The sequence below is a fragment of the Syngnathoides biaculeatus genome, chromosome 4 (assembly GCF_019802595.1).
Source record: "Syngnathoides biaculeatus isolate LvHL_M chromosome 4, ASM1980259v1, whole genome shotgun sequence".
Lineage (NCBI taxonomy): Eukaryota > Metazoa > Chordata > Actinopteri > Syngnathiformes > Syngnathidae > Syngnathoides > Syngnathoides biaculeatus.
The window spans coordinates 15133351-15158199 of NC_084643.1; the positions used below are offsets into that span (position 1 = coordinate 15133351).

General features: G+C 43.0%; 1 protein-coding gene across 4 annotated transcripts in view; it reads right to left on the reverse strand.

Moving 5' to 3' along the window:
• Positions 1 to 24849, reverse strand: part of dph7 (diphthamide biosynthesis 7) — a 42080-nt gene that overhangs the window by 3984 nt on the left and 13247 nt on the right. For 2 of the 4 annotated variants that reach the window (XM_061816065.1, XM_061816063.1), the window contains exons 3-9: positions 16066 to 16196; positions 10754 to 10841; positions 10457 to 10551; positions 9364 to 9524; positions 4534 to 4606; positions 4369 to 4434; positions 4121 to 4293 (exon numbers count right to left, since the gene is read on the reverse strand). In XM_061816065.1, the coding sequence (XP_061672049.1) occupies positions 4121 to 4293; positions 4369 to 4434; positions 4534 to 4606; positions 9364 to 9524; positions 10457 to 10551; positions 10754 to 10841; positions 16066 to 16196 (787 nt within the window). Of the gene's footprint in view, positions 1 to 4120; positions 4294 to 4368; positions 4435 to 4533; positions 4607 to 9363; positions 9525 to 10456; positions 10552 to 10753; positions 10842 to 16065; positions 16197 to 16922; positions 17058 to 24849 lie in introns of all 4 variants that reach the window. The other 2 variants (XM_061816067.1, XM_061816064.1) reach the window with 2 other exon arrangements.

Consider the following 24849-nt stretch of genomic DNA (forward strand, 5'->3'; position numbering starts at 1 on the left):
TCAATTCTCCGTACCACAGTATTACGAGCCAGGCAAATATTGGCAAACTCTTGCTTCTTCGCGGGACAAATTTTCTCAACCATTTTAATTACACGGTCTTTAATAAATTCACCCTCAGTGAAAGGTTTGCAGTGCTTTGCAATCAGCGTTGCCACTTCGTAGCTTGCCTTTGTGGCATTTTCATTTGACTCACGGACTCTTGTGAAAAAGCTTTGCTGTGCCGTTAAAACAGCTTCCAGTTGCTTCACTTTTTCACCGCGTTTGTTCCCAGTTAGCTTGTCGTAGCTAGCATGTTTCGTCTGGTAGTGCCTCTTGATGTTGAATTCCTTGAAAACAGCCACAGTCTCTTGGCAAATTAGGCAGACACAGTTGTTTCGTATTTCAGTGAAAAAATACTCAAATTTCCACTTGTCCTGGAAGCGGCGGCCCTCGCGGTCAACTTTCCTTTTTTTGTTTACAGACGCCATGTTAGAAATGGGCTGGGCTGAAACGATCACGCAAGGTCAAGGGTCACGGCGGCCAGAGTGCGGCCACAGGGCTACTGCCATCTTCTGGTGAAATGAAAAATATGAAAAATAGCTTTTTGTACACATGTATTTTATACTGTGGTCAACAGTGCTGGCGGGCCGCATATTATTGATTTCATGATAGAGGCCGCGGGCCGGTAAAAATTTGTCCACGGGCCGCAATTGGCCCGGGGGCCGGACTTTGGACATGTCTGCACTATAGGCTATTTGGTTGTTTTAAATAATATGTAACTATTATTATATTGTTTATTTTGACAGTAACTCTCATCTGACAATGGTAATTAATAGCTTGAAACCTCTTCTTTGAAGAATGTTTACTAATTATATCTGCAAAACTGCTGGTTTTTGTGAAGTGAGTGGAGTTACATGGTTTTATCTAAAGTTTGGTATTGCAAGTCACAACTAAAGTGGAGGACTTGCGTCTCAAAAACGCAAGGTACCACTGTATTCCAGTGGAAACGATCATCAGCAGAACCAAGCAAATTGATATTTTGCAACAGCTAATGTCCTTGCCTACTGGTAGCTAAACAAAACAAAAACAATGGAGTGTGCCCTAGCCCATTTATGGTTCCACATTTGCAACCTCGCAGATTCGCAGTTTTTTTTTTAAACGTATTTTCATGATCGTAAAGGTCTTAAATTCTCTTCCAAATCGGCAAGGCGTCACAGACTTGGCGCGTCACAATGTGGCTAACCTTACAGTATGTGCACACCGAAAGTCAGAATCAGTTTTATTGGCCAAGTGTGTAAAAACACACAAGTAATTTTTTCTGGCATTCAGTGCTGCCCTGGTATGACATTCAGAACAAAGAACAACAAAGTAAAAAGAACAAAGAACAAGAGACACATCTGTTTATAGGAACTATTCCTTATACTGATGTACAAGATGTAAAGTCTTTTTCATTTAGAGCAGGTAAGAGATAAGAGTGTGTGAATGTCCCACATCTTGTTAAGCTTGTTCAGACTGCATTTACCCGTTCGCGGTTCCCATCATAGACCAGTCCATTGACAGTTATGCAAAGAGAGCAATTGAAAGTGACGGATCGTGCGATAGTCTACACGGTATATTACAAATACTAATACTGACAGGACCAGCAGGATGTGAGGGTGTGTCCCAACAATGGCACAAGGCAGAAAAAACTAGGTTCGCTAATCAAGAGTTGAATGACTTCATTGCCAGAGGGAAAAAACTGTTTGAATGGCTGCTCGTTTTACTTGCATTTATCGGTAGCGCTTTCCCGATGGAAAGAGCTGGAAGAGCTGGTGGCCAAGATGTGGAGGGTTCGAAAGGATCCTGCCTACTGCGGCTGCAACTCGAACTAGGTCATTGTCCATGTAGGCAGATCATTACTGATGATTTTGTACAAACTCACGGTGTCACATCGAAACTAAAATGATCACACCACGGCAAACAGAATGCATAACTAGCAAATAATAAAACTGCATGCTGGTGCAGCACTAAGGACCTCCGTAGTGCCTCAAAGCATGCTGCGAGCATGTAAATAGCGTTTAAAGTGCATGTTTTTTTTCAGTTATTTCGTGAGTCATTCTTTTTTTTTTTGGTTTTATTATATGTTAGTCATGCTATTCTGTTTGTTGTGGTGTGATAATTTTAGTTTCGATGTGACACTGTGAGTGTGACCAACATAGTGAGTAATGAGCTCCCTACACGGCCAATGTAGGCTGATTCTGCTTCCAGATATAAAATGCAATTGTTCCTCACTGCCTCACTTCCGTACATGCTAAACATCTGCTAGGATACATGCTAACAGTGTAACCAGTGTGTTTAAGTGTGTTTTTATCCGAAAGGTTCTTCTCCACAAACCTGGCTGATCTAGACAAGATCTGTGTGGAGGAGTGGGCCAAAATCTCTCCTGCAGTGTGTCCAAACCTGGTGAACAACTACAGGAAACATTTGACCTCTGTAATAGCAAACAAAGGCTATAGTATGAAATATTAACATTGGTTTTCTCAGGTCAGACCGGTTTCTGGGCTGTCGGTGAAAAACACAGAGTTTCAAGCTCCCTCCAAAGATTTTCGATTGGGTTTAGGTCTGGAGACTGGCTAGGTCACACCAGACCCTTGATATGCTTCTTACGGAGCCACTCCTTTGTTTTCCTGACTGTGCTTCGGGTCATTGTCATGTTGAAAGACCCAGGCACAACCCATCTTCAATGTTCTGACAGAGGGAAAGAGGTTGTTCCCAAAATCACACAATACATGGTCTTCATCTCCTTTATATAGTGCAGTCGTCCTGTCCCATGTGCATAAAAACACCCCCAAAGCATGATGCTACCACCCCCATGCTTCACAGTAGGGATGGTGTTCTTGGGATAGAACTCATCAATCGTCTTCCTCCAAACACGGTTAGTGGAATTATGACCAAAAACTTCCATTTTGGTCTCACCTGACCACAAAACTTTCTTAGCGTATTCCCAACACTGGAAAAGGTGGTCCCAGCTCTTTTCAGGTCATTGACCAAGTCCTGTTGTTTAGTCCTGGGCTGATTCACATTCACATTTCTAAGGATCATTGAAAACCCATGAGGTGATATCTTGCATGGGGCTCCAGTCCGATTGAGATTGACCATTATGTTTAGCTTCTTCCATTTTCTAATGATTGCTCCAACAGTGGACCTTTTTTCAACAAGCTGCTTGGCAATTTCTCTGTAGCCCTTTTTAGCTGTGTGGTGTTGTACAATTTTGTCTCTGGTGTCTTTGGACAGCTCTTTGGTCTTGGCCATGTTACAAGTTTGAGTCTTACTGATTGTATGGGGTGGACAGGTGTCTTTATGCAGCTAACAACCTCACACAGGTGCATCTGATTCAGCATAATACATAGAGTGGAGGTGGACTTTTAAAAGCGGACTAACAGGTCTTTGAGGGTCAGAATTCTAGCTGATAGACAGGTGTTCAAATAATTATTTGTAGCTGTACCAAACAAATAAATCGTTAAAAAAAAATCATACATTGTGATTTCTGGATTTTTCTTTTTAGATCATCTCTCTCACAGTGGACATGCACCTACGATGAAAATTTCAGACCCCTCCATGATTTCTAAGTGGAAGAACTTGCAATATAGCATGGTGTTCAAATACTAATTTTCTTCACTGTATAGCAACACCAGCATAAATCATACGGTATCGTGCATGCACGCTATTTAAAAAGGCACTGGGAGCAAAACTGAGTTCAGTTTCAGTTGCCTGCTTCATAAGCATCTCTCTTTGTTGGTGCAATCTTTGGGGGTCCTTAGCCAAAGCGATGTTATTGAGCACAAAATATGTACCAGCATTATATACCTTCTGCGGGGAGTGCCGGTATCATCATCTCCTAAGCCCACACTTCCCCCTGTAATGTTCGCATGCTGTCCTCTCACACATCCACTTTTTCTCTACATAATTTGTATGTTAGCAGGAAATGCTCCCAGTCGTTTACAAATTTGGGAAGTTGGTTCACATTTAAGGCACCCCGTCCATTTTGGAGAAAGTTTAAAGAATAGAATAGAAAATTTTAAAAGTTTTAAGTGCGCCTTGTAGTCGTGAAAATACGGTACTTTGATACATCCCCTCAGTTCGCTTGTAACCATCTACTCACCCATGGCCTGTTGACAGTGAAGTATGTGGAAGTCATTGTGCATGCATGCTGCCAGCAGCAGATGCTGATGAGTCGGATGCCATTTTAACCTCCACACCCCACCACCAAGCAAACTCTCACTGAAAGGCTGCTGCATATTTCTGCCATCCCACAGGAGTACCTTCTCATCATAGCTGTGAGAGGAAAAATACGAAAACTTACACGAGATTTTAAAAACCTAAATCATACAATGCAAACGTGACATTTACCTGCCTGTTGCCAGAATGTGTTCCCGGTGTGGGTTGCTCTGAATACTGCACACACCCATTGAATGCCTTTGTGACAAATGATATGGAAATGTTTTGTTAATTCATGAGAATTGACAGAGATATCAATAAACTTTTACTGATGATAGTAGGCCTGAAATTAATTACCTTTTACTGACAAAAGTAGGGCTGGAAGGACCGATCCTGAGGTCCCAGCCTTTAAGCTTACAGTCATCTCCACCTGGCAGTTGAGAGGATGGACGAGTGAGTGAGTGAGTGACTAAGTGAGTGAGTGAGTGAGTGAGTGAGTGAGTGAGTGAATGAGTGAGTGAGAGAGACATACGTACATATTGACAAGTAAGGCCTCACCTGGGCCCAACAATTGTGTAGGGTAAACGGTAAAAATCAATAATTAATGACATAAGAAAAATGGGTTGGTGATCAAATCAGATACATGTTCAGATGTTATTATACTGTAATTGAGTCTGAACTCCTCACAAAGGAGAGATGAAATTAAAATCAACAAGTAATACAGCTGCAACTATAAGATGGAGACAAAGAATGTCATGACATCATAGCATCTTACGGATATTCCTTGGTCTGTTAGACCATGCAATGTTTTGTGTGAAAAAAAGACTAGTCAAAGTATGTTATTGGACTATATGATGATGAAATTATGTTATTCCTTTGGCACGTTGTCCCTGGAAGTGTTTATGTTTGTGTATTTTTCGGTTGTCTCGAGACTCAAGTACTTGCTCAGCATCACAGAGTCTTCTCCGGACTTTTTTCGACAACTCACCCTCATATCCTCCTGGTCCAATCAGTATTAGTATATTCTGGAGACTATCGCATAACTCGTCACTTTAAACTACTCTTTGCACAATTGCCATCGCACTGGTCTGTAATGGTGCACCGCTGTATAAGCTTAACATAATGTGGGGCGTAGACGTACTCTAACTGCTCTAAATGAAGAAGACTCTGCATCTTGCACATCTGTGACTCTTATAAGGAATTGTTCCAATTCACTGAATGTCTCTTGTTCTTTGTTCTTGTTAGTTTGTTTGTTCTTTGCTCTGAATTTCATACCAGGGCGGAACCAACAAATTCCTTGTGTGTTGTTGGCCAATAAAGCTGATTCTGATTAAGGGAAATGAAATAAAGAAATGAAAGGAAAAAGAAGAAACATTTGGTGGACTTTGCTGACCAAGTTCTCCCCCCGATTTGTGCAAGTTTGATGATTTCAGCCAGTGTTAGCTTGGATAGGCTTCAGCACTCCTGCTACACTTGTGAGGATAAGAGGGGAAGAAAATGGATGGATAAATACACATGTGGTTAACTTTTTTTAAAACAGGACCAAGGCCTCTCTATTTGGGAAAGTGTGATGACTAATGAACATCCTCCCCACTTGGGAAGCTTTGATGAGTAATGTATGTAATACACAGTAGAGTCACTTGAAATGATGATACTATAAAATTCTCAAACTGACAACATTTCAAGACTGTCACTTCATTGACAAAATTATAGTTATAGAGGTCTGAATTGTTCGTTTTTCATTGGCGTAATACAGGGAGCGGCAACCCAAACTGTTGAAAGAGCCACATTGGACCCAAAAAACAAATATTTCTGGAGCCCCAAAATAATTCTTATTTTCCTTTCGGCTTGTCCCGTTAGGGGTCGCCACAGGGTGTCATCTTTTCCATCTAAGCCTATCTCGTGCATCTTCTTCTCTAACACCCATTGTCCTCATGTCCTCCCTCACAACATCCATCAACCTTTTCTTTAGTCTTCCTCTCGCTCTTTTGCCTTGCAGCTCCATCCTCAGCACCCTTCTACCAATATACTCACTCTCATCTCTGAACATGTCCAAACCATCGATGTCTGCTCTCTCAGACCTAGTCTCCAAAACATCCAACTTTGGCTGTCCCTCGAATGAGCTCGTTTCTAATCCTATCCAACCTGTTCACTCCAAGCGAGAACCTCAGCATCTTCCTTTCTGCTACCTCCAGTTCTGCTTCCTGTTGTTTCTTCAGTGCCACCGTCTCTAATCTGTCCATCATCACCACTGTTTTAACAACTTTGTCCTTCATCCTTCTGTCGCACAGAACACCAGACACCATCCTCCAATTGTTCCCCCCGCTTGGACTGTTTCTTCACTTCTTTTTACACTCTCCATTGCTCTGTATTGTTGACCCCAATTTGAAGTTATCCACCCTAGCTATGGCTTCTGCCTGGAGCTTCACTCCTCCTCCTCCGCCCCTCACATTCATGCACATATATTCTGTTTTACTTCGGCTAATCATCCTTCCTCTCCTTTCCAGTGCGTGCCTCTATCTTTCTAATTGTTCCTCCGCCGGCCCTCTGCTTTCACTGCAGATCACAATATCATCTGCGAATATCATTGTCCAAGGGGATTCCAGTCTAACCTCATCTGTCAGCCTCTCCATTACCACAGCAAACAGGAAGGGGCTCAGCGTGGATCCCTGAAGCAGTCCCTCCTCCACCTTAAATTCTTCTGAGACACCAACGGCACACATCACCGTTGTTCTGCTGCCCTCTTACGTGTCCTGTACTATTCTAACATATTTCTCCGCCACACCAGACTTGCACATGCAGTACCACAGTTCCTCTCTTGGTACTCTGTCATAGGCTTTCTCTAGGTCTACAAAGATACAATGTAGCTCCTTCTGTCCTTTTCCTTTTCCATGAGCATCCACAAGGCAAATAATGCATCTGTGGTACTCTTTCTAGGCATGAAACCATACTGTTGCTCGCAGATACTTCTGTCCTGAGTCAAGCCTCCACTACTCCTTCCCATTGTGTGGCTCATCATCTTTATTCCTCTATAGTTTCCACAGCTCTGAACATCGCCTTTGTTCTTAAAAATAGGGACTAGCACACTTTTCCGCCATTTTTCTGGCATCTTCTCTCCTGCTAGGATTCTATTGAATAAGTTGGTCAAAAACTCCACAGAGACCTCTCCAAATTGCTTCCATACCTCCACTGGTATGTCATCAGGACCAACTGTCTTTCCATTTTTCATTCTGTTCAGTGGCTTTCTAACTTCCCCCTTACTAATCATTGCCACTTCCTGGTCATTCACACTTGCCTCTTCGACTCTACCTTTTCTCCCATTCTCTTCATTCATTAACTTACAGAGTAACTTACAAAGTACTCTTTCCATCTACTTAGCACACTACTGGCACCAGTCAACATATTTCCATCACTATCCTTAATCACCTTTACTTGCTGCACATCCTTCCCATCGCTATTCCTCTGTCTGGCCAACCTGTAGAGATCCTTCTTTTCTCTCTCTTTCATATCCAACCTGGTGTACATGTCGTAATATGCCTCTTGTTTAACCTTTGCCACCTCGACTTTTGTCCCACGTCACATCTCAATGTATTCCTTCTGCCTCTCCTCAGTCCTCTCCATGTCCCACTTCTTCTTTGCTAACTTTTTTCCTTGGATGACTTCCTGTATTTTGGGATTCCACCACCAAGTCTCCTTCTCCCCTTTCCTATCAGAAGGCACCCCAAGTACTCTCCTACCTGCGTCTCTTAGTAACTTGGCAGTAGTATTCCAGTCTTCCGGGAGCTCTTCCTGTCCATCCAGAGCCTGTCTCACCTCTTTCCGAAAGGCCACACGACATTCTTCCTTCCTCAACTTCTACAACCCGATTCTCTGCTCTACCTTTGTCTTCTTAATCTTCCTACCTGCTACCAGAGTCATCCTACACACCACCATCCTATGCTGTTGAGCTACATCTCTCCCACCACAACCTTACAATCAGTAACCTACTTCAGATGACATCGTCTCCACAAAATATAATCCACCTGCGTGCTCCTACCTCCACTCTTGTAGGTCACTATGTTCCTGTCTCTTCTCGAAGTTAGTGTTTACCACTGACAATTCTATCCTTTTTGCGAAGTCCACCACTATCTGACCCTCAAAGTTACTTTGCTGAATGCCGTACTTACCCCTCACTTCTTCATCACCCCTGTTTCCTTCGCCAACATGTCCATTAAAATCTGCACCAATCACAACTCTCTCTCTCTCTCTCTTTCTCTCTCTTCCTCTCCCTCCCTCTCTCTCTCTCTCCTCTCTCTCTCTCTCTCTCTCTCTCTCTCTCTCTCTCTGGGATGCTCAGGAAGACTTTGTCTCGTTCCTTCCAAAAATTCTCTTTCAACTCATGGTCCATCCTACTTCCTACATCCTACTTGTGGGGCATAGCCGCTAATCACATTATACACAATACCCTCAATTTAAAATTTCAGCCTCATCACTCTATCTGATACTCTTTTCACCTCCAAGACATTCTTAGCCAGGTCTTCCTATAAAATAACCCCTACTCCATTTCTCTTCCCACCTACTCCATGGTAAAAGAAATTAAACCCTGCTCCTAAGCTTCTCGCCTTACTCCCTTCCCACTTCCTCTCTTGGATGCAGAATAAATCAACCTTTATCTGAATCATCATGTCAACTAACTCCTGAGCTTTTCGTGTCATTGTCCCAACATTCAAAGTGTCTACACACAGATGTAGGGACTGTGCATGCCTCTTCTTCTTCTGCCGACAAAGTCGCTTTCCTCCTCGTTTTTGTCTTCGACCTACATTACCTGAATTTCTACCTACGCCTTGCGAATTAACAGGCGAGGGCAGGCGTAGTTAGCCCGGGCCACGACCTATCAGTTATGGAAGTCATTTGATGAACGCTCATATATGTTTGGCACAGTTTTACACCGGATGCCCCTTCCTGCCGTAACACTCTGCATTTATCCGGTGTTTAGCTGCAAAAAATTAAAAGCCTTATATAAGCTGTGCAAAAGTCAATGTTAAATTCACTCAAAACACAAAGCTAAAACGTCTACAACATTAAGGAAACATTGGTGGTGCAATGCCTACCAATAGTGGGCAGTAATTGTGCTTTGTGAAACAACACATGCAGAAAGAAACCTGACTGGGAAGAATTTGTATGCAACTGTGACAGAAAGTTTATTACCTGAGTATACCAACTGTGTGTCCCAGTAGGAGAAGGCTGAGATCCAAGCCTCAAAGTCGTGAGCCTTCCACTGTGATAAAGTCATCAGAGAACCTTCATCCAAAGAGAGCACACTGACATGACCTGCAGAGTCGCTGCATACCACTCGCACATCACTGCTGCTGACATGAGCAGTGGGGTATGAAGAGTAACAGGAAATTATGTACCTATCAGACCATCATCTCTAGGGTTGGGCATCGTTTGCATTCGAATGATTCTGATCCTGATTCCCAGTCCTTATTTTCAATGATTGTAACCTACCTAAAATGCAATGTGTATGGAACTAACCCAAATTATTTAACATTCATTAATTCATGTTTTAGCTAACATTTAAGTATACGATTGTTAAAATGATTTGGGACCATTTTAGCACCAAATGTGATAAAACTTTCCTTACCACTAATGATTAGTGTTTGTGATAGTGAAAAATTTATGGGAATGTGTCCCTATTTCATTGTGATGTAACTCTACAATGAAGTTTCAGCTCAATGTTAATTTTTTTTTCCCCGTCATCAGCTCTTACATTGGCTTAAAGACTAAAATAAATGCAAAAAAACATTAGTGCAAAACTGCAGCAAACTGTTTATCTTGCTTGCTGTCTAAATGTTGGCATAGATATATTTTTGTTGGTTTCACTCACCCAATTAACTGATAGTTGATTTCACTGAAGCTCTGTGCAGTATAGGCTGAGCTCAGCACAGGAGAGAGTGCATCACACACCCCACACCGTGAAAACTTTTTTTGCACAACATAATTGCTATCCAAGTGTTGCACTGAAGCAACTTGGTCATTAATTTTAACAACATTAAGACACTTCTGTTTTCCAATTTTGGGTACAAGCACATCCTCGAGCACATTATTCTTTGTTACTTTCCGCTGTTCTTTAGCGTCGGCAGACAAGCATTGAAACTGGGAACCAAAATTTTAAGGATTTCATGACAACTACGTTAGTCATCGTTCATAATCAGTTCTTGATTTCTGATACCCAACCCTAATTATCAGTCATTATTTATATGAAAGTAGAACTGGCTGTGGAGCACACAGATTCCCACACCTGTCCATTCTTCCTGTGGACCAATCTAATGACAGAGCCAGCTTGTCTACACCCAGCTCGACGCTGCTCAGAGTTTGGAGATTGGGAGTGCCTTCCTACTGAATACACACTTATGAGTAAAGATAACCAACCACAACAACAGAATTAAAAGGAATTCCAATGGAAGGTAGAAGGAAATATTGCTATTTAAAATAATTTACAATTGAGCAATTGTATTTATTGCCCTTATTGCCCATATTGGATGACCATGTCATTGTTTATGCAGAAACATGATTTCTCTCGTGGCACATTTCTCACCTGGGGGTCTGAAAATACATATAGCTGCAGTTCTCCAGTGGCAGCTGCCAGTCCGAGCATGACCTTTCCTGACACAGGCACATGACACCTGAAGATAAAAGTAATAATTAAAAAGCTTTCTCGATCATCAGGCTGAGCTCAGTAAACTACTAACAATATACCAGAACACCCTGCCTCTCAAAGTAGAATGCATGATACAGTAATCCCTCTTTACAACACGTTTCACCTATTGTGGATTCAGTGCATCATGTTTTTGTTCCACCTCTCCAAAAAAAAAAAAGCCAGATCGGGATACAGTACAGTATTAGGGGAAGACGCAGTGATAGAAGGCGAGTGATTGGTCCCCGGCGTGACATCGACCATTGACAGCATGTGTGAATTTATCTCGTGAGCTAATTGGCTGCGCCTCATTGAAGCCCCACCCAGCAACTTCCATCCCACCCTCTCCCTTGTCCTTCCTATTTGCCATTTTCTATGTGGTTGACTGTGTGCACGACATGCTCTTTAGTTCACAATGCCACCAAACCGCTGTGCTGATGCAAAAGTTTCTTCCGAAGTGCCCAAGAAGAATAGGAAGATGACGATGAGCAGCGAAAAAGTAAAACGTTTGGATATGATCAAAGACGGCAGAGGTTACGCTTTTTTGTTGCCTTTATGGCCTGAATGAATCAGCGGTGTGCTACATAAAGAAGGATGTAGTAAACATCCATAAAACTGCATCAATACTTTCAAGAAGGAAGCGAAATGTATGGTGACTCCGCAAAATAAGAGGATCGTTCGAATGGAAGCTGTGTTCGCTTTGTGGACAGCAGATTACAGAAAATTGGCCTGGTGACGATGATAAAGATGCTGAAGAAAGTGCTGACGAACCTCAAGCTGCAAGGAGTGATTCGCCGACTTGAGGGTGAGGCTTTTGAAAGCAAAGGTGGGTTTAAAAAATGTCAAAAGCGTTACAGCCTTAGAAGCGTGCGTCTGTATGATGAGGCTTCCTCTGGCAACGATGTTGCTCGTCGTTATGTGGAGGGAAAATTTACACTCGACATCGACAACTATATGGTACCAGCTGACGAGTTGAGCAATTTTGTTGATGGGGATATATCCTTGCACAGGGGAATTTTGAAGCAGAAAGAAAAACAAAGACAACACCAAGATAAAAACCTCAGTTACACCGTCAGCACTATTGGATTAAGTGTACATAAAGTTACCTTATATTACTCTGTTGTTTTGCTTGTCATGTTTGATGCTATACGTGTTTAATGTGATGCAATGAAGAGAGGCACATTGCGTGGAACGGAGGAGAGATCAGAGGGGTGCGTGGGGAACATTCTGCACTCGAGAGGAGAAGACGACGCGTTTGCTTTGTCACTTTGTTGTAAATGTTTTCTTAAGTAGTCAAAATATAAACGTTGTAATTGTTGACATATTTTAAACATTCTGGTACCCCCCCCACACACAAAAAACAACTCATCTCAAAGCTACATCGTCAACACTTCCAGCAGAAGTCTCCGAGTGAAGAATGTTAATTCTAGACTGCATTAAAAATGTGATTGTTTAACTACACACTCATATTGTTATAATGTTTATCTCACATATGCAAAGTATAAATACTGTACTGTTGACATATTTTAAATATTATGGTATCCCCCCCACACACACAGCAAAAACAACTCACATCTCAAAGCTAAAAAAAACTCAGCTACATGGCCAGTGCCTCCAGTAGAAGTCTCCAATCGATGAATGGTAACTATACAGTAATATAATACAATAACTGTTTAATAATTCACATGTATTACAAATTTATAACACTGTATATATTATATTTATATGATTTTATAATTAAAGATGTAACTAAATATCATAAAAATCCTGCTGAAACATAAAATCTTTTAACCTTGATATGTTAATAAGGATGACTTTTTTATTGCTTTAATGTTTTTCCAAATTTAGGTCTGGGTCCATCACTACACCCATACTTCTGGCGTGGTTGGTAGTTCTAAGCAATGTTCCCTCTAAGCGACGTGCATGCGCAATTTTGCACTGCTTATATGGTTTCGGCGCACAGACATTTTGCGCTGCGCACAACAACAAAAAAAAATCCAATCCGAATTGAAAGTATAACATAACTATTCTTTCTTCCTTTTTGCAATGTGATTCAATGAGTAATGAGTGACTGGCCGTTACATCCAATGGCACAATTCACATACGTACTGTAACTACCATGGTAGAGGCCCCGTAGCTCAGTGGTTAGAGCACTGGTTTGGTAAACCAGGGGTTGAGGGTTCGTATCCCACTGGGGTCTCCACTCCCTGAGAAGGGTTGCATCAGGAAGGGCACCTGGTGTTTAAAAAAAAAAAAAAAAATTGTGCCAAACATATATATGCGTTCATCTGAGATGATACGCTGTGGCGACCCTGAAAGGGACAAGGCGAAAGGAAAACAACAACTGTAACTCCCTTGGTAATGAGCAGTGAGGAAACGGAGTCACCGGAGACAGGCTCTGTGTCCCAGAGATGAACTTGTTTTGGTCCAAAATGTGCGATTCAACCCCAGAAAAAGCACTAAAGATCCATAATGAAACGAGTCCTACACTAACATGGGCTGAAAGGCCACTCACAGAGAATAAACTCATTATTGCTACAGACAAGATTACACTTTGCAAAAAGACACTAAAAATAAACATCTTGACTTCTGGAGACATGTCGTGTGGTCTGATGATACTAAAGTGGAGCTCTTTGGCCATAATGACCAATGTTACCTCTGGTGGAAAAAAGGGGGACGCTTGTAGACCTGAGAACACCATACCAACTGTGCATGGAGGTGGCAGCATTATTCGATGGGGCTGTCTGCTGCAGCAGGAACTGGAGCTCTTCATAAAATAGACGGCATCATGAAGAACTTTACATTGCGATATTAGGCAACATTTCAAGACAGACAGACTCTCTCTCTCTCTCTTTTTCCCTCAGTATTCAGGGCAGTTAAGTTCCTTACCCACCTGAAAATTCCGAAAATCCACGAATAATGGAGTATTAAAAGGCCGATCTTGGATATGTACCGTATTTTCGCAACCAAAAGATGCACTTGAAAGTCTTAAACATTATTCAAACTGGACATCACGCCTTATGTGTGTCCAAACATTTTTTGGGGCAACTCCTGTACTGCGGCATGGTGGATCAGCTGGTAAAGTGTTGGTCTCACAGTTCTGAGTTCTGTTCTCCCTGTGTCTGCGTGGGTTTTCTCCGGGCACTCCGGTTTCCTCCCACATTCCAAAAACATGCAACATTAATTGGACATTCTAAATTGCCCCGAGGTGTGATTGTGAGTGCGGTGGTTTGTCTCTATGTGCCCTGCGATTGGCTGGCAACCAGTTCAGGGTGTACCCTGCCTCCTGCCCAGCTGGGATAGGCTCCAGCACTCTCCGCAACCCTCATGAGGATAAGCAGCAAAGAAAATGGATGGATGAACTACTGGACTTCATTAATGTACAACCAAACATGTTGGTTAAATGGATAGCATGCATGTATGCTACCACAGGGTGGGGCTTACGAGGCAGTGAGGAACAATTGCAATTTTACATTTGTAAGCAGAAGAAGCTTACATTCCCCAACACACTGACAGGGTTGGCAAATCATGAGTCAACTTTCACACTCATGGAGTCACATCAAGACTAAAATTATCACACCACAGCAAACAAAATAGCACAAATAAAAAAAATAATGACAGAAGAAATAACATGCACTTTAAATGCTATTTACATCCTTAGTAGTGCTGCATAGCATGCTGGGAACATTCCCAGTATGTTAATGGTGAAAATTGAGGGATTACTGTATATGTGTGTGTATATACTGTACATGCACGCACACACACACGCAAACGCACTTTCACAATTCCAAACAAGAGTTTATTAATTACAGCCAAATTAACCATTAATACGAGTGGGAATATTTTTTTTTCCAATTAGCCCATTTAAATCAGTATAGAAATGTAGGTTAAAGTGGGGCTGTCATCCCTATAAACATTCTAAAATAGATATTGTAATGAAAAATACATATAACAGTATTCACTTCAATGTCTATACGAAAAAATATATCTGAGCGGATCGTGCGTCATCCATGCGCAAAGTTGCGCAATTGAGTGTCCCTCAACATCAACAACAGTGGTCGCCATATTAGTCGCGTCCTCTGTCCTTGACGTCATCGTCACTTCCGCCGTTGAAAACATGCAGTGCCTGCTCCTATGGAAGCCGAACAACAGAGATATTCAGATTTTTCCCGACGCCCCTTCTGACACCGAAGCTCTTTTCGAAAAGGACAACACCACACAACCGAGTGAAGTTACCGGGGCAATATTACACTATTGTTTCAAGCCCTCAGGGCAATATTACACTATTGTTTCGAGCCATATTCAGATGAAATTCGATCACGGCCAAACCGCATCCCCGTCCGATACACTTCCGCGGCGGAGATGAGCCATCGCGGCTCATCACAGCCGGCCGGTGTGGCTTATGACAGAGCCGAGTGGTGCTGATTTAGGGGGGTGCACACAGACAATGCAGTACTGAGCAACACAGTCAAGCCGGGACGCTTTATGCGCGCATGCGAATGAGTAACGCATTCTCGGCTGGTTTCTTCAGAGCCGCCCCCATCGCAAAGCCCAACACGCAGCCTTCGCAGAAGCTGTGCCGCCGAACGCGCCCTTCAGCCGGTGTGGCTGATTTTCTGTGCCGTAGCATATAAGGAGGAGGTGCAGCAGAGTCATGCTGCTTTTAGGGGTATGTTCAAAGCCGCCGCAAAACCCGGTGAACACTATCGAGACGAGGCTGAGTGAGACATTGTTGGCTGGGCGACGCGCACATTTCATACGCGGATCTTTTGTTACGTTATGAGAGAGACCGATTTATGTGGTCCGCCCCAAACTATTATTTTTTTTTAGTAGCTATATGCGTACATTGACACGTTTCATACATGTACCTACCTTCCCGGAGGTAAAACTAATGGAAACAAACGAGTCCACTAGGGGGAGCTGCTGTCCTTTACATCACTTCCTGCTTCTTCTCGAAAACAAGTCTCTGAGAGGATTTTAATGGTGGGAGTTACAAAAAGCTGTATACGTCAAAATCATGTTTTGTGGTGAAAAATCACATGGGACCATATTGGCTGTGGGTTTTTCATTAATAATATACCAAAAATCATCCATTTCATGACAGGCCCACTTTAAGGTGCATTAATTGAAAAGAGAAGTCACAATTCAAAATCAGCATCAGTCCATACAAAATCCCCCTCCAACTGATTTGACGAAGTGTTAGAAGTTCTTACCATTTCAAATCTAAAATCGCTGGTGTGTCCATGCGCTGTCGTTCAGAGAGAGGAGGACTCAATGCCTCGTGCTGATATTCAAAAAGGTACAAACGACCAGTCCGGTTTGGGGCACCATCTTCTTCCCCTTTCTACACAGGTACGTAAAAGTGTAAATGTTAGTCAATGTTCAGGAATATTTCAAACATTTTTGTAGTCACTGTGAATGATATACAGCAGGTGATACAAGTACAGTATTTAACAAGTCAACATTTTCCCCACTAAATACTCTTCCAAAGGGTGATCGACCTGAAATTTTCACTAGATGTTGAGAATAACCCTACTATTCCATATATATAAACCCAATTTCAGTGAAGTTGGGACATTAAGCATAAATCAAATCAGAACACAATTATTTACAAATCATGTTCAACCCACCATAATTTCTCGAGTATAATCCCCCTGAAGTATAATGCGCACCCCCAAAGTTGACCTAAAAAAAAAAAAAAACAGGAAAACCCTACCACCAATGCGCACTGCAAATTGTCGCTACCCATATGCTCAGAATATTAAGAATGATCTGTATTTATATTTTGTTAGGTTTGTACTTGTATTGTTTTTCAAAAAAAAAACTGTCCGTACAACAGTCATTAATAATAATGTGCATGTGCTGATGTAGCGGTAACATAATCTCGGGACAGGCTACAGAATCCCTCAACCAACTAAAAGAAATGCTCAATGATGGCAAAACATTTTATTAATACTGTTAACACATGTTTCAGTCTTAAAAATATAAACTCTATAGTAAGTAAATAAGTTTTCTTTTGGCTTGTCCCATTAGGGGTCACCACAGTGTGACATCTCACATGAACGCTCACATTTGTTTGGCACAGTTTTTAAACGCAGCATGCCCTTCCTGACGCAACCCCTCTTGGGAGTGGAGGCCCCAGTGGGATATGAACTCACGACCCCTGGTTTACCAAACCAATGCTCTAACCACTGAGCTAGGGGGCCTGCAAAAATAAAAAAAATTAAAAATCAATAAATAATAATAAAAATTTGTTCATAAACCGTTTGTACATATTGCAGTTTGTCCACGATATTACACATGCTTGACCAAGCCTTCAAAAGATGCATTATGACTCATCTCCAACCCGAAAAAGATCCAATAGCTTTATTTGGTGCATCGCTGTGGAACTCATCATTAATGACTTGAAATATTTTTTTAATTCCAAGGGTTCGGGTTGCGCAGCACAACCTCTCGCCCTCCATTCGCCTCCAATTCATAACATCTTTCACGATGGCGTCAGGTGGCTATCAAAACAACGTGAGCTCAAACTACAAAAAACAAGCATAACGGGCACATTTTTTAAAAAGCAAGCTTTTCAATTGTGTGTGCGCTCCCGTTTTTTTTTTTTTTTAATGTCCCCGTGATGCTTGTATTACATAGTTTGAGCACACGTTGTTTTGATACCCACCGGAAGTCATTGAGGCGAGCTATCGTGTCGGACTGCGGCGCGACTTCCGGGTTCATCGGCACGAGTGATGATGCATTTCTTTTAAAAGCAGCCGCACAACTAGCCGTTGTAGTCGACTTTTATTTGTCTTAGTTTAAGTTTAAATAAACTCATGGGCAGTCATTTCTGATCTTTGGTGCTGTAGCAACAAGCATGCTATGCTAACAATCGTAAAATGCAAGCTCCCGGAGGTCTGAGAGGTCAGGTTGGGGGCGCACATTACCGTAATATATATAAATGTGTAACATAAGACATCGAATATCATATAGAAATGTATAAGTTTTTTTTTTTAACCATGCTAAGTGCTATAAAATTTTAAGCATTATTTTCGAGAAATTACAGTATATTGAATTGAACACACGACAAAGATATTTATTGTTCTAACTAATCAAAGATGTATTATGTAGGACTAGATGTTAATATCCCTCTATTCATGCATATTTCAGCTCCGATGAGGCCCTGTGGGATGTTCAAATAAGTGATGGTACCCTACGGGTTATCTCTTGGGTTATCACTCTCAAGAGGGTTCAGCAGTGAATCCCAGCGTCCCAAGTTCATCCCCAAGGTGCCATAAATTCTCTTGAAGGCCCAATTTTCCTCTTTAACCACAGCCACTGGCTGGCCTTTTCCACCACCTTGGAGAGATCTCTGACTGCCTGCCAATGGGCCTTCCCTCGGACTCTGAGTAGCCTGGCTGTTGAGGAGGTGATAAACCCTTGCTGCCAACCTCCACCGGCTCTGCTCTCCAGCCTTGCTGTTCCAGTTTGGCCACAAGTCCTGCATACCTCAGCCGCTTCCGCTCATATGCCTCCGCAACTGCCCCCTCCCAGGGCATTCAACTCGATGATGTAGACGAGGTTGAGAGAGGCAGACCAAAGCACTAGATCTGGTAGTATGGTGGTAGTTGCAATCTCAGATGGAAAGCAGAGCTTGTTGTCCAGGTCTGCCAGCAGCTTCTAGTCTTGTGCACTGCCCAGCTGTCCGCTGTCTGGTGGCTTGTTGGTGTGGCTGGTTTGACACTCCCCCTCCCACACAGAACACCAGCGAGACACTATAGTACTTGCTTGTGCCGCCAGGTGTAACGGTCTTGAGTAAGGATGTGCTTCAGTTTTGCAGAACTTGGGCACAGAGGCACTTGGGATTTTTTTTTTAGGTTCATGGGAGAAGGCAAGATGTCATATACAGCTCTGATGGTAAAGCTTGCCCTGAATTCCTCCATCTCCCAAATCTCTTTCCAGGTGATCTTCCTTCCCTCCACTCCTTCCCAGGCCAACCACTGCCCTTGCTTGGCCTGCGACAGCTTGGGCGCACCTTTATGCTTCCTCTTCTCGACATACCTCCTGGACCACCAGCTTGCGCCGCTCAGCAGTAGTGACCTTGCTCCATATTGGTCTACTGGCCGAGAGCCCAACGCCACTCCTCCCCTCCTGCACTCGGCCAACGATGTCCTTGTGTCTTAGTGCTGCCTTTGACTGTTCAGTTGCAGCCAGCAGTGTTCATTTCCTCTCGGTGATCAGGATGGGGGAAGTCTGGGCTACCAGCAGTTCGCTGGAATCCAGTAGCATCATTTCCAGTCTTACTTTGGCGCAATTGTACTCCTCTACAAGGCTGGAAATGGGCAGGTGTAACATCCCTTATCATAGAGCCCAATGCTGCTGAGGTACCTGGGAAGGTCAAGGCACTTCTTCACTAACGAGCTGATCAGTCACTCCTTCTACCTTTGAGAGTGGGATCTCATAGTAACCTGTAATGCAAGCACCAGAGCTTCAACTTCCCAGGAAGCAGGGTTGTGTCGATTCTTCCCAGGCCACTGGCCACCTCCTTTCTGAGCTGCTCTACTTGCTCTTGGTCTTTCAGAGAGGCATCGTACCACTGGCCTAAGCACTTCACAGGCTTCTCAGAGACAGTTGGAATTGCTTCCTCACCAATGTGAAAGCGGTGGTTTGACAGTTTTCCCTTGACAATGGAGATGCTTCTAGATTTACTATTACTACTATTTATTTTTTTGGCTTGATCTTCATGCGAGCCAGCTTAATGTTTTCCTGGAGCTTTTTAAACAATCGTGCAGTGCAGACCTAAGTGTGGTGAGGTCATCCATGTAGGCTGACTGGAGGCAGCCTCACCCCAGGTCTTATTCGCTGCCCACCAACCACCCAGCGAGAGGCTCAGAGGATGACCCCCATGGCCAGCTTGAATAGCAGTGGGGAGATGGTACACCCAGGTATGATTCCCACTTCCAGGTGCTGACATGCAGTAACGTACCCTGCTGTTGAAACACACAGCTGGATATCCTTCAAGTAGCCTTAACCAAGGTTGTAAGCGCCACTGGGACCTTGAAATAGTCAAGCCCTGTCCACAGAAGATTATGAGGGACTGAGCCAAAGGCGTTTGCTAGGTCCAGGAACACCACATGAAGATCTCTTCCCTCTTTTTTGGCAACTTGGATCTGATGCCAAATGACGCTAGTCTGTTCTATGCATCCGTAGAAGCCAGGTATTCCTGCTTTCTGGATTGACGTGTCAATCAGGTTGTTACCTTGCAGGTATTCTGCTAGTCCAGGGAAGCCCAGACTTTTCTACCTTCTGATGATGATGCTCCCAAACCGTTTTAAGGTTAATGTTATGTTGCCTCCTATATTTAAAATACAAAATTAACTTTTTGTGCGCAATACTGTCTGTGGTTTCATTCTGGATCAGACTGTGCCAAGGTGGAATTTTAAAATTACACAATATCTCATCCTGCACTTTCTACTTTGGCTTCAGACCAGACCTTTACCACTGGGAAGAGAAAATCTCATCCATTATAAAACACATTGATGGGCTGCGTAAGTACTGTAACATTTCTAATTCTAAGTGTACGTCTTTAAGAGGGGCGGGGGGGCGTAAGGTAAACTAGGAAAAGAGAGTGTGGCGGAGCAGTGGTCGTTAGTGAAAGTTCTGTGTGCTGCTTAAAAGAAACTAGTGGCTTCTTTTCATTTTTTTTTTCCAGTATGTACGTATGTGAATTGTGCCATTGGATGTAACAACCAGTCAACCCTCACTCATTGAATCACATTGCAAAATGCCACAAACTGAATAGCTGTATATAATACTTTAAACTTGCATTGGATTTTTTTTTTTTTTTTGGGGGGGGCGCACAACACAGAACATCTGAAAGACTGTATCAGTGGTGCACAAATGCGCACACGTGTAATTTAGAGGGACCATTAGCTGATTTTTTTTTTTTTTGGCACACCGTCTCGCGATCAACCAAGACTGCCTCGCAATCGACCGGTTGACGCATTGTGCACCCCTGTGCTAGACTATGAGCAAGCACGCTGAAGAAAATTTTCCCTTCGACATTTAGGAGGCTGATCTGTCGGAACTGGTCAATCTCTGATGAGTACTTTTCCTTTGGGATAAGAATTTCCTCCAGCTCTACGCCAGGCAGTTGGTATCTTCCTCTTCTGCCACACAACCCTCACGAGCTTCCAGAGGTATCGGAGGACATCTGGTGTGTTTTTGTAGAGCCTGTATGGAATTCCATTGGGACCAGGAGCTGATGCAGCTCTGGCTCTGCGCAGAATTTGGATTACTTCTCCCCACCTGGGAGGACTGATGTCCAGCTTGTGCTCTGGTGGATCGATTGGTGGCTTATTCAGTGGGAGCATAACTTCTTCATGACAGCAGTTATCTCTGCAATACATTTTCAGGTGTTTTTCTAGGATGGCTTTCATCAAAGAGAGACTTCCACTTTTCTCCTTTGCAAAGAGATTCTTCACAAATCTGAAGGAATCTTTATCGAAGCGAGATCTTGCATGCTCTTTCATTCTACGTTTTTTCCGAAAGTTTTCAGCTCTCCTCAGTGCTGCCAGCCTATCCTGGATTTCTTTCTGCAACAGGTTGTTACCCTCCCTCTCCTCCTCTGTGGCTTTCCTTAACAACTTTTTCAGATGCCTGCTCTCCTTGATCAGACGATCTATCTCTTTCTGCCTTCTGGACTGGGGCAGCCTGTTTGCCTTCCATCACTCCAAATTGTTCCGCCCCATACGTATAAATGAAGTCACCCATCCTTTCCAGGTTATTTGTAAGGGTGCCTCTGATCCCTTCCAAAATGCTGCAGAGATCCATGGTGACCTTCTTCCACAAAGCCTTGCCGCAGGCCTTTGGCCATTTGATCAATGGCCTACGTCCCTGGATCTTCCTTTCTCAGGTTGGTTGTAGTGGTGGGTTGGGTCGAGTTTGCGCTCCTGTGCCTTGTTTCTCCTACTATTCCTCCACTGGGACAGGGGCGTTGATGTCCTGCAGACATTGGTGTGTGTCGCGCTGCTGAAATTCTGCAGACTGAATCGACCTGCTTCTCAAAAGTAGCAGTCAATGCGACTTACTCGCTGTCCCTTCTTTAGGAACTGTTTCCTGCCCTGGTGAATTTTCAGGCCCTGAGTGGAGCTAACCTTTGCCCAACCACAAATGCAGATTTAGAGCTTTGACTGTCGGAGCTTTATTTATGCTGATAAACGTTCTCGTAGTCTCTTCCATTCCTGTGTTCGTTACCATGTTTTCTGCCGATGAGCCATCATCCGCCCCTACTCTCGCAGGCTCAGGGTGTGTTTTCTTCTAAAGAGTTTCCTGTTGCAATGTTGGGTGGAACCCATAGAGTAGTTGTCCTGGGCCCCACCGCCAAGGGTAGCTAGCCTGAGGCGGCCACATTGTGGTCTATTCCATCCTGCCAGTTGTCTTTCCAGGCTGTCACAAGGTCTACCCTTGTTGTCAGCTGTTGTCAGCTGCCCTTTCACAGAAGTCACTGGTTCCCTAGATTATTAGATGTATTATGTAGGACGACATGTTAATATCCCTCTATTCATGCATATTTCGGCTGTACAGTGGCTTGTGAAAGTATTCGGCCCCCTTGAACTTTTCAACCTTTAACCACATTTCAGGCTTCAAACGTAAAGATATAAAATTATTTTTTTTTGCCAAGAATCAACAACAGGTGGGACACAATCGTGCAATATTATTCCCCTTGCATTCATACTTTGTAGCGCCACCTTTTGCTACAATTACAGCTGCAATTCGCTTGGTGTATGTCTATCAGTTTTGCACATAGACTGAAATTCTTGCCCATTCTTCCTTGCAAAACAGCTTAAGCTCAGTGTGGTTGGATGAAGGGCATTTGTGAACCGCAGTTTTCAGGTCTGCCCACAGATTGTTGATTGGATTCAGGTCTGGACTTTGGCCATTCTAACACCGACACACATTTATGAACCATTCCATTATAGATTTGGCTTTATGTTTTGGAGCATTGTTCTATTGGAAGATAAATCTCTGTCCCAGTGTTAGGTCTTTTGCAGACTTCAACAGGTTTTCTTCCAGAATGGTCCTGTATTTGACTCCATTCATGTTTCCAACAATTTCAACCATCTTCTCTGTCCCTGCTGAAGAAAAACAGGCCCAAACCATGAGGCTGCTACCACCATGTATCACAGTGGGAATGGTGTGTTCAGGGTGATGAGCTGCTTTTACGCCAAACATAATGCTTTGCATTGTGGCCCAAAAGTTCAATTTTGGTTTCATCGGACCAGAGCGCCTTCTTCCACATGTTTGGTGTGTCTCCCAGGTGGCTTGTGGCAAACTTTAAACAAGACTTTTTATTTCTTATTTATCTTATCTTTCTTTGAGAAATGCCTTTCTTCTTGCCACACTTCCATCAAGGCCAGATTTCTCTGTCTTATCTGGGAGAGATAAGCATAGTGCATGTCCGTGTGTCTGCTCTCTCTTTGCAAAGAAGTACGTAACTGCCTCCATTGGTGATTCCTGCTTCTGGTTTTACCTTGGTGTGGGCATGCCGTTTAAAATATCCCAGACAGACAGGGTTATGTTTACCGCTTTGTTACATCATATTTTCTTTTAACAATATTCAATAAACATTTGGGAACTAAGGCCACTAATTCTTTAAGCTTTGTAAGTTTAAGTAAGTCTTGGTTCTTCCAAATCAGGCCCCTTCCAGATCCAGTCACTCACATTTGAAAAATGTACAGGTGTGGTCAGTCATGCCGCAAATATAGTAACGGGTGTGGTCCACCAGTCATGCCCGCAGAGAAAGTTGCGGGTGTGATTAGGGATGGACTCACAAGACCTTAAAATACATAACACTAGAAAATGAAAATGTAAAACTCAGAAATGTTAAATTCCAATTTCAACTGATATTATTAGAACATGATATAAAATGGTATTTAAAAATTTTCATCAATAAAAATTCTTGATCTGACTAACTTCATCAGAAGAAAAGTTAAAGGACATTTCTCTCTTTTGGCAGTGTGGCTCCCCCCACAATTGTTCCATTTGGTTATGGTCTGACTGTGTCTGGGACCGAGACTGCTGCTTTTTGTGGTAAGACGGCATTACTGCATCTATGTGGGGGACCTGGGTGACGAGTGTTTTACTGTTTTCCTCAGTCATTTCATAGATGCGACAGATGGCTTTGGCTGGGGTCAGTTCACTATCTCTCAGCAGAGTTTTTCTCAAAGAGTCATTGGTCATGCCACACACAATGCCATCACATACAGGTTTGTCAGTCAAATCTCCAAAGTGGCATGTTTTAGCTTTAATTTTCAAGTCACTTATGTAGGATTCAATTCTTTCACCTTCTCTTTGATTCCATGAATGAAAATCCCACTTCTGACACCATTTAAATGCTACTCGCTTCTTGTGTGTGCGTGAGAGATCAAACAGGTTTCTGTAGTAATGAACGTTTATTGGAGTCTGAGGACATGTAAAACCATGACAGGGTATCCTGGACTGGCCAGGTAAAAACATAGAACAACATCAATAGATAACATTGATAAGAGATCAACCCATAACACCAAGGAGAGGTGAGACAACCAATAATCTACACTAACCTTAGCAGTGTGGGGAGACAGGTTTCTTACAATGGATAACCCAGCATGACGAACCCAGCCATTGATGAATTGGTTGTAGGCCTCCAGATCTTTGGAATTCTTTAGTTGGTCCACAGTATAAGCGCTTGTCGAAAAGAGGAGATAGTGGACGATGTCTGGATATCTGGATGTGGGACCCCCCTGGTGACGACTTCAGTGGACTAAAATCATCATCTATATAATCTTAGTACCCAAATTGGAGCCTAGCTCGGGAACATTAAGTATGTAATCAAATATTTGTTGAGAAGGTAAACATCAAGAGTGAGTACTTACACGACCTGGAAAACCTACGTTTCGTATACAACAAGGACCGTGAGTACTTAGTACTTAACCACTTATCCCAATTTAAACTTGCATATAGGCCCAGACCAC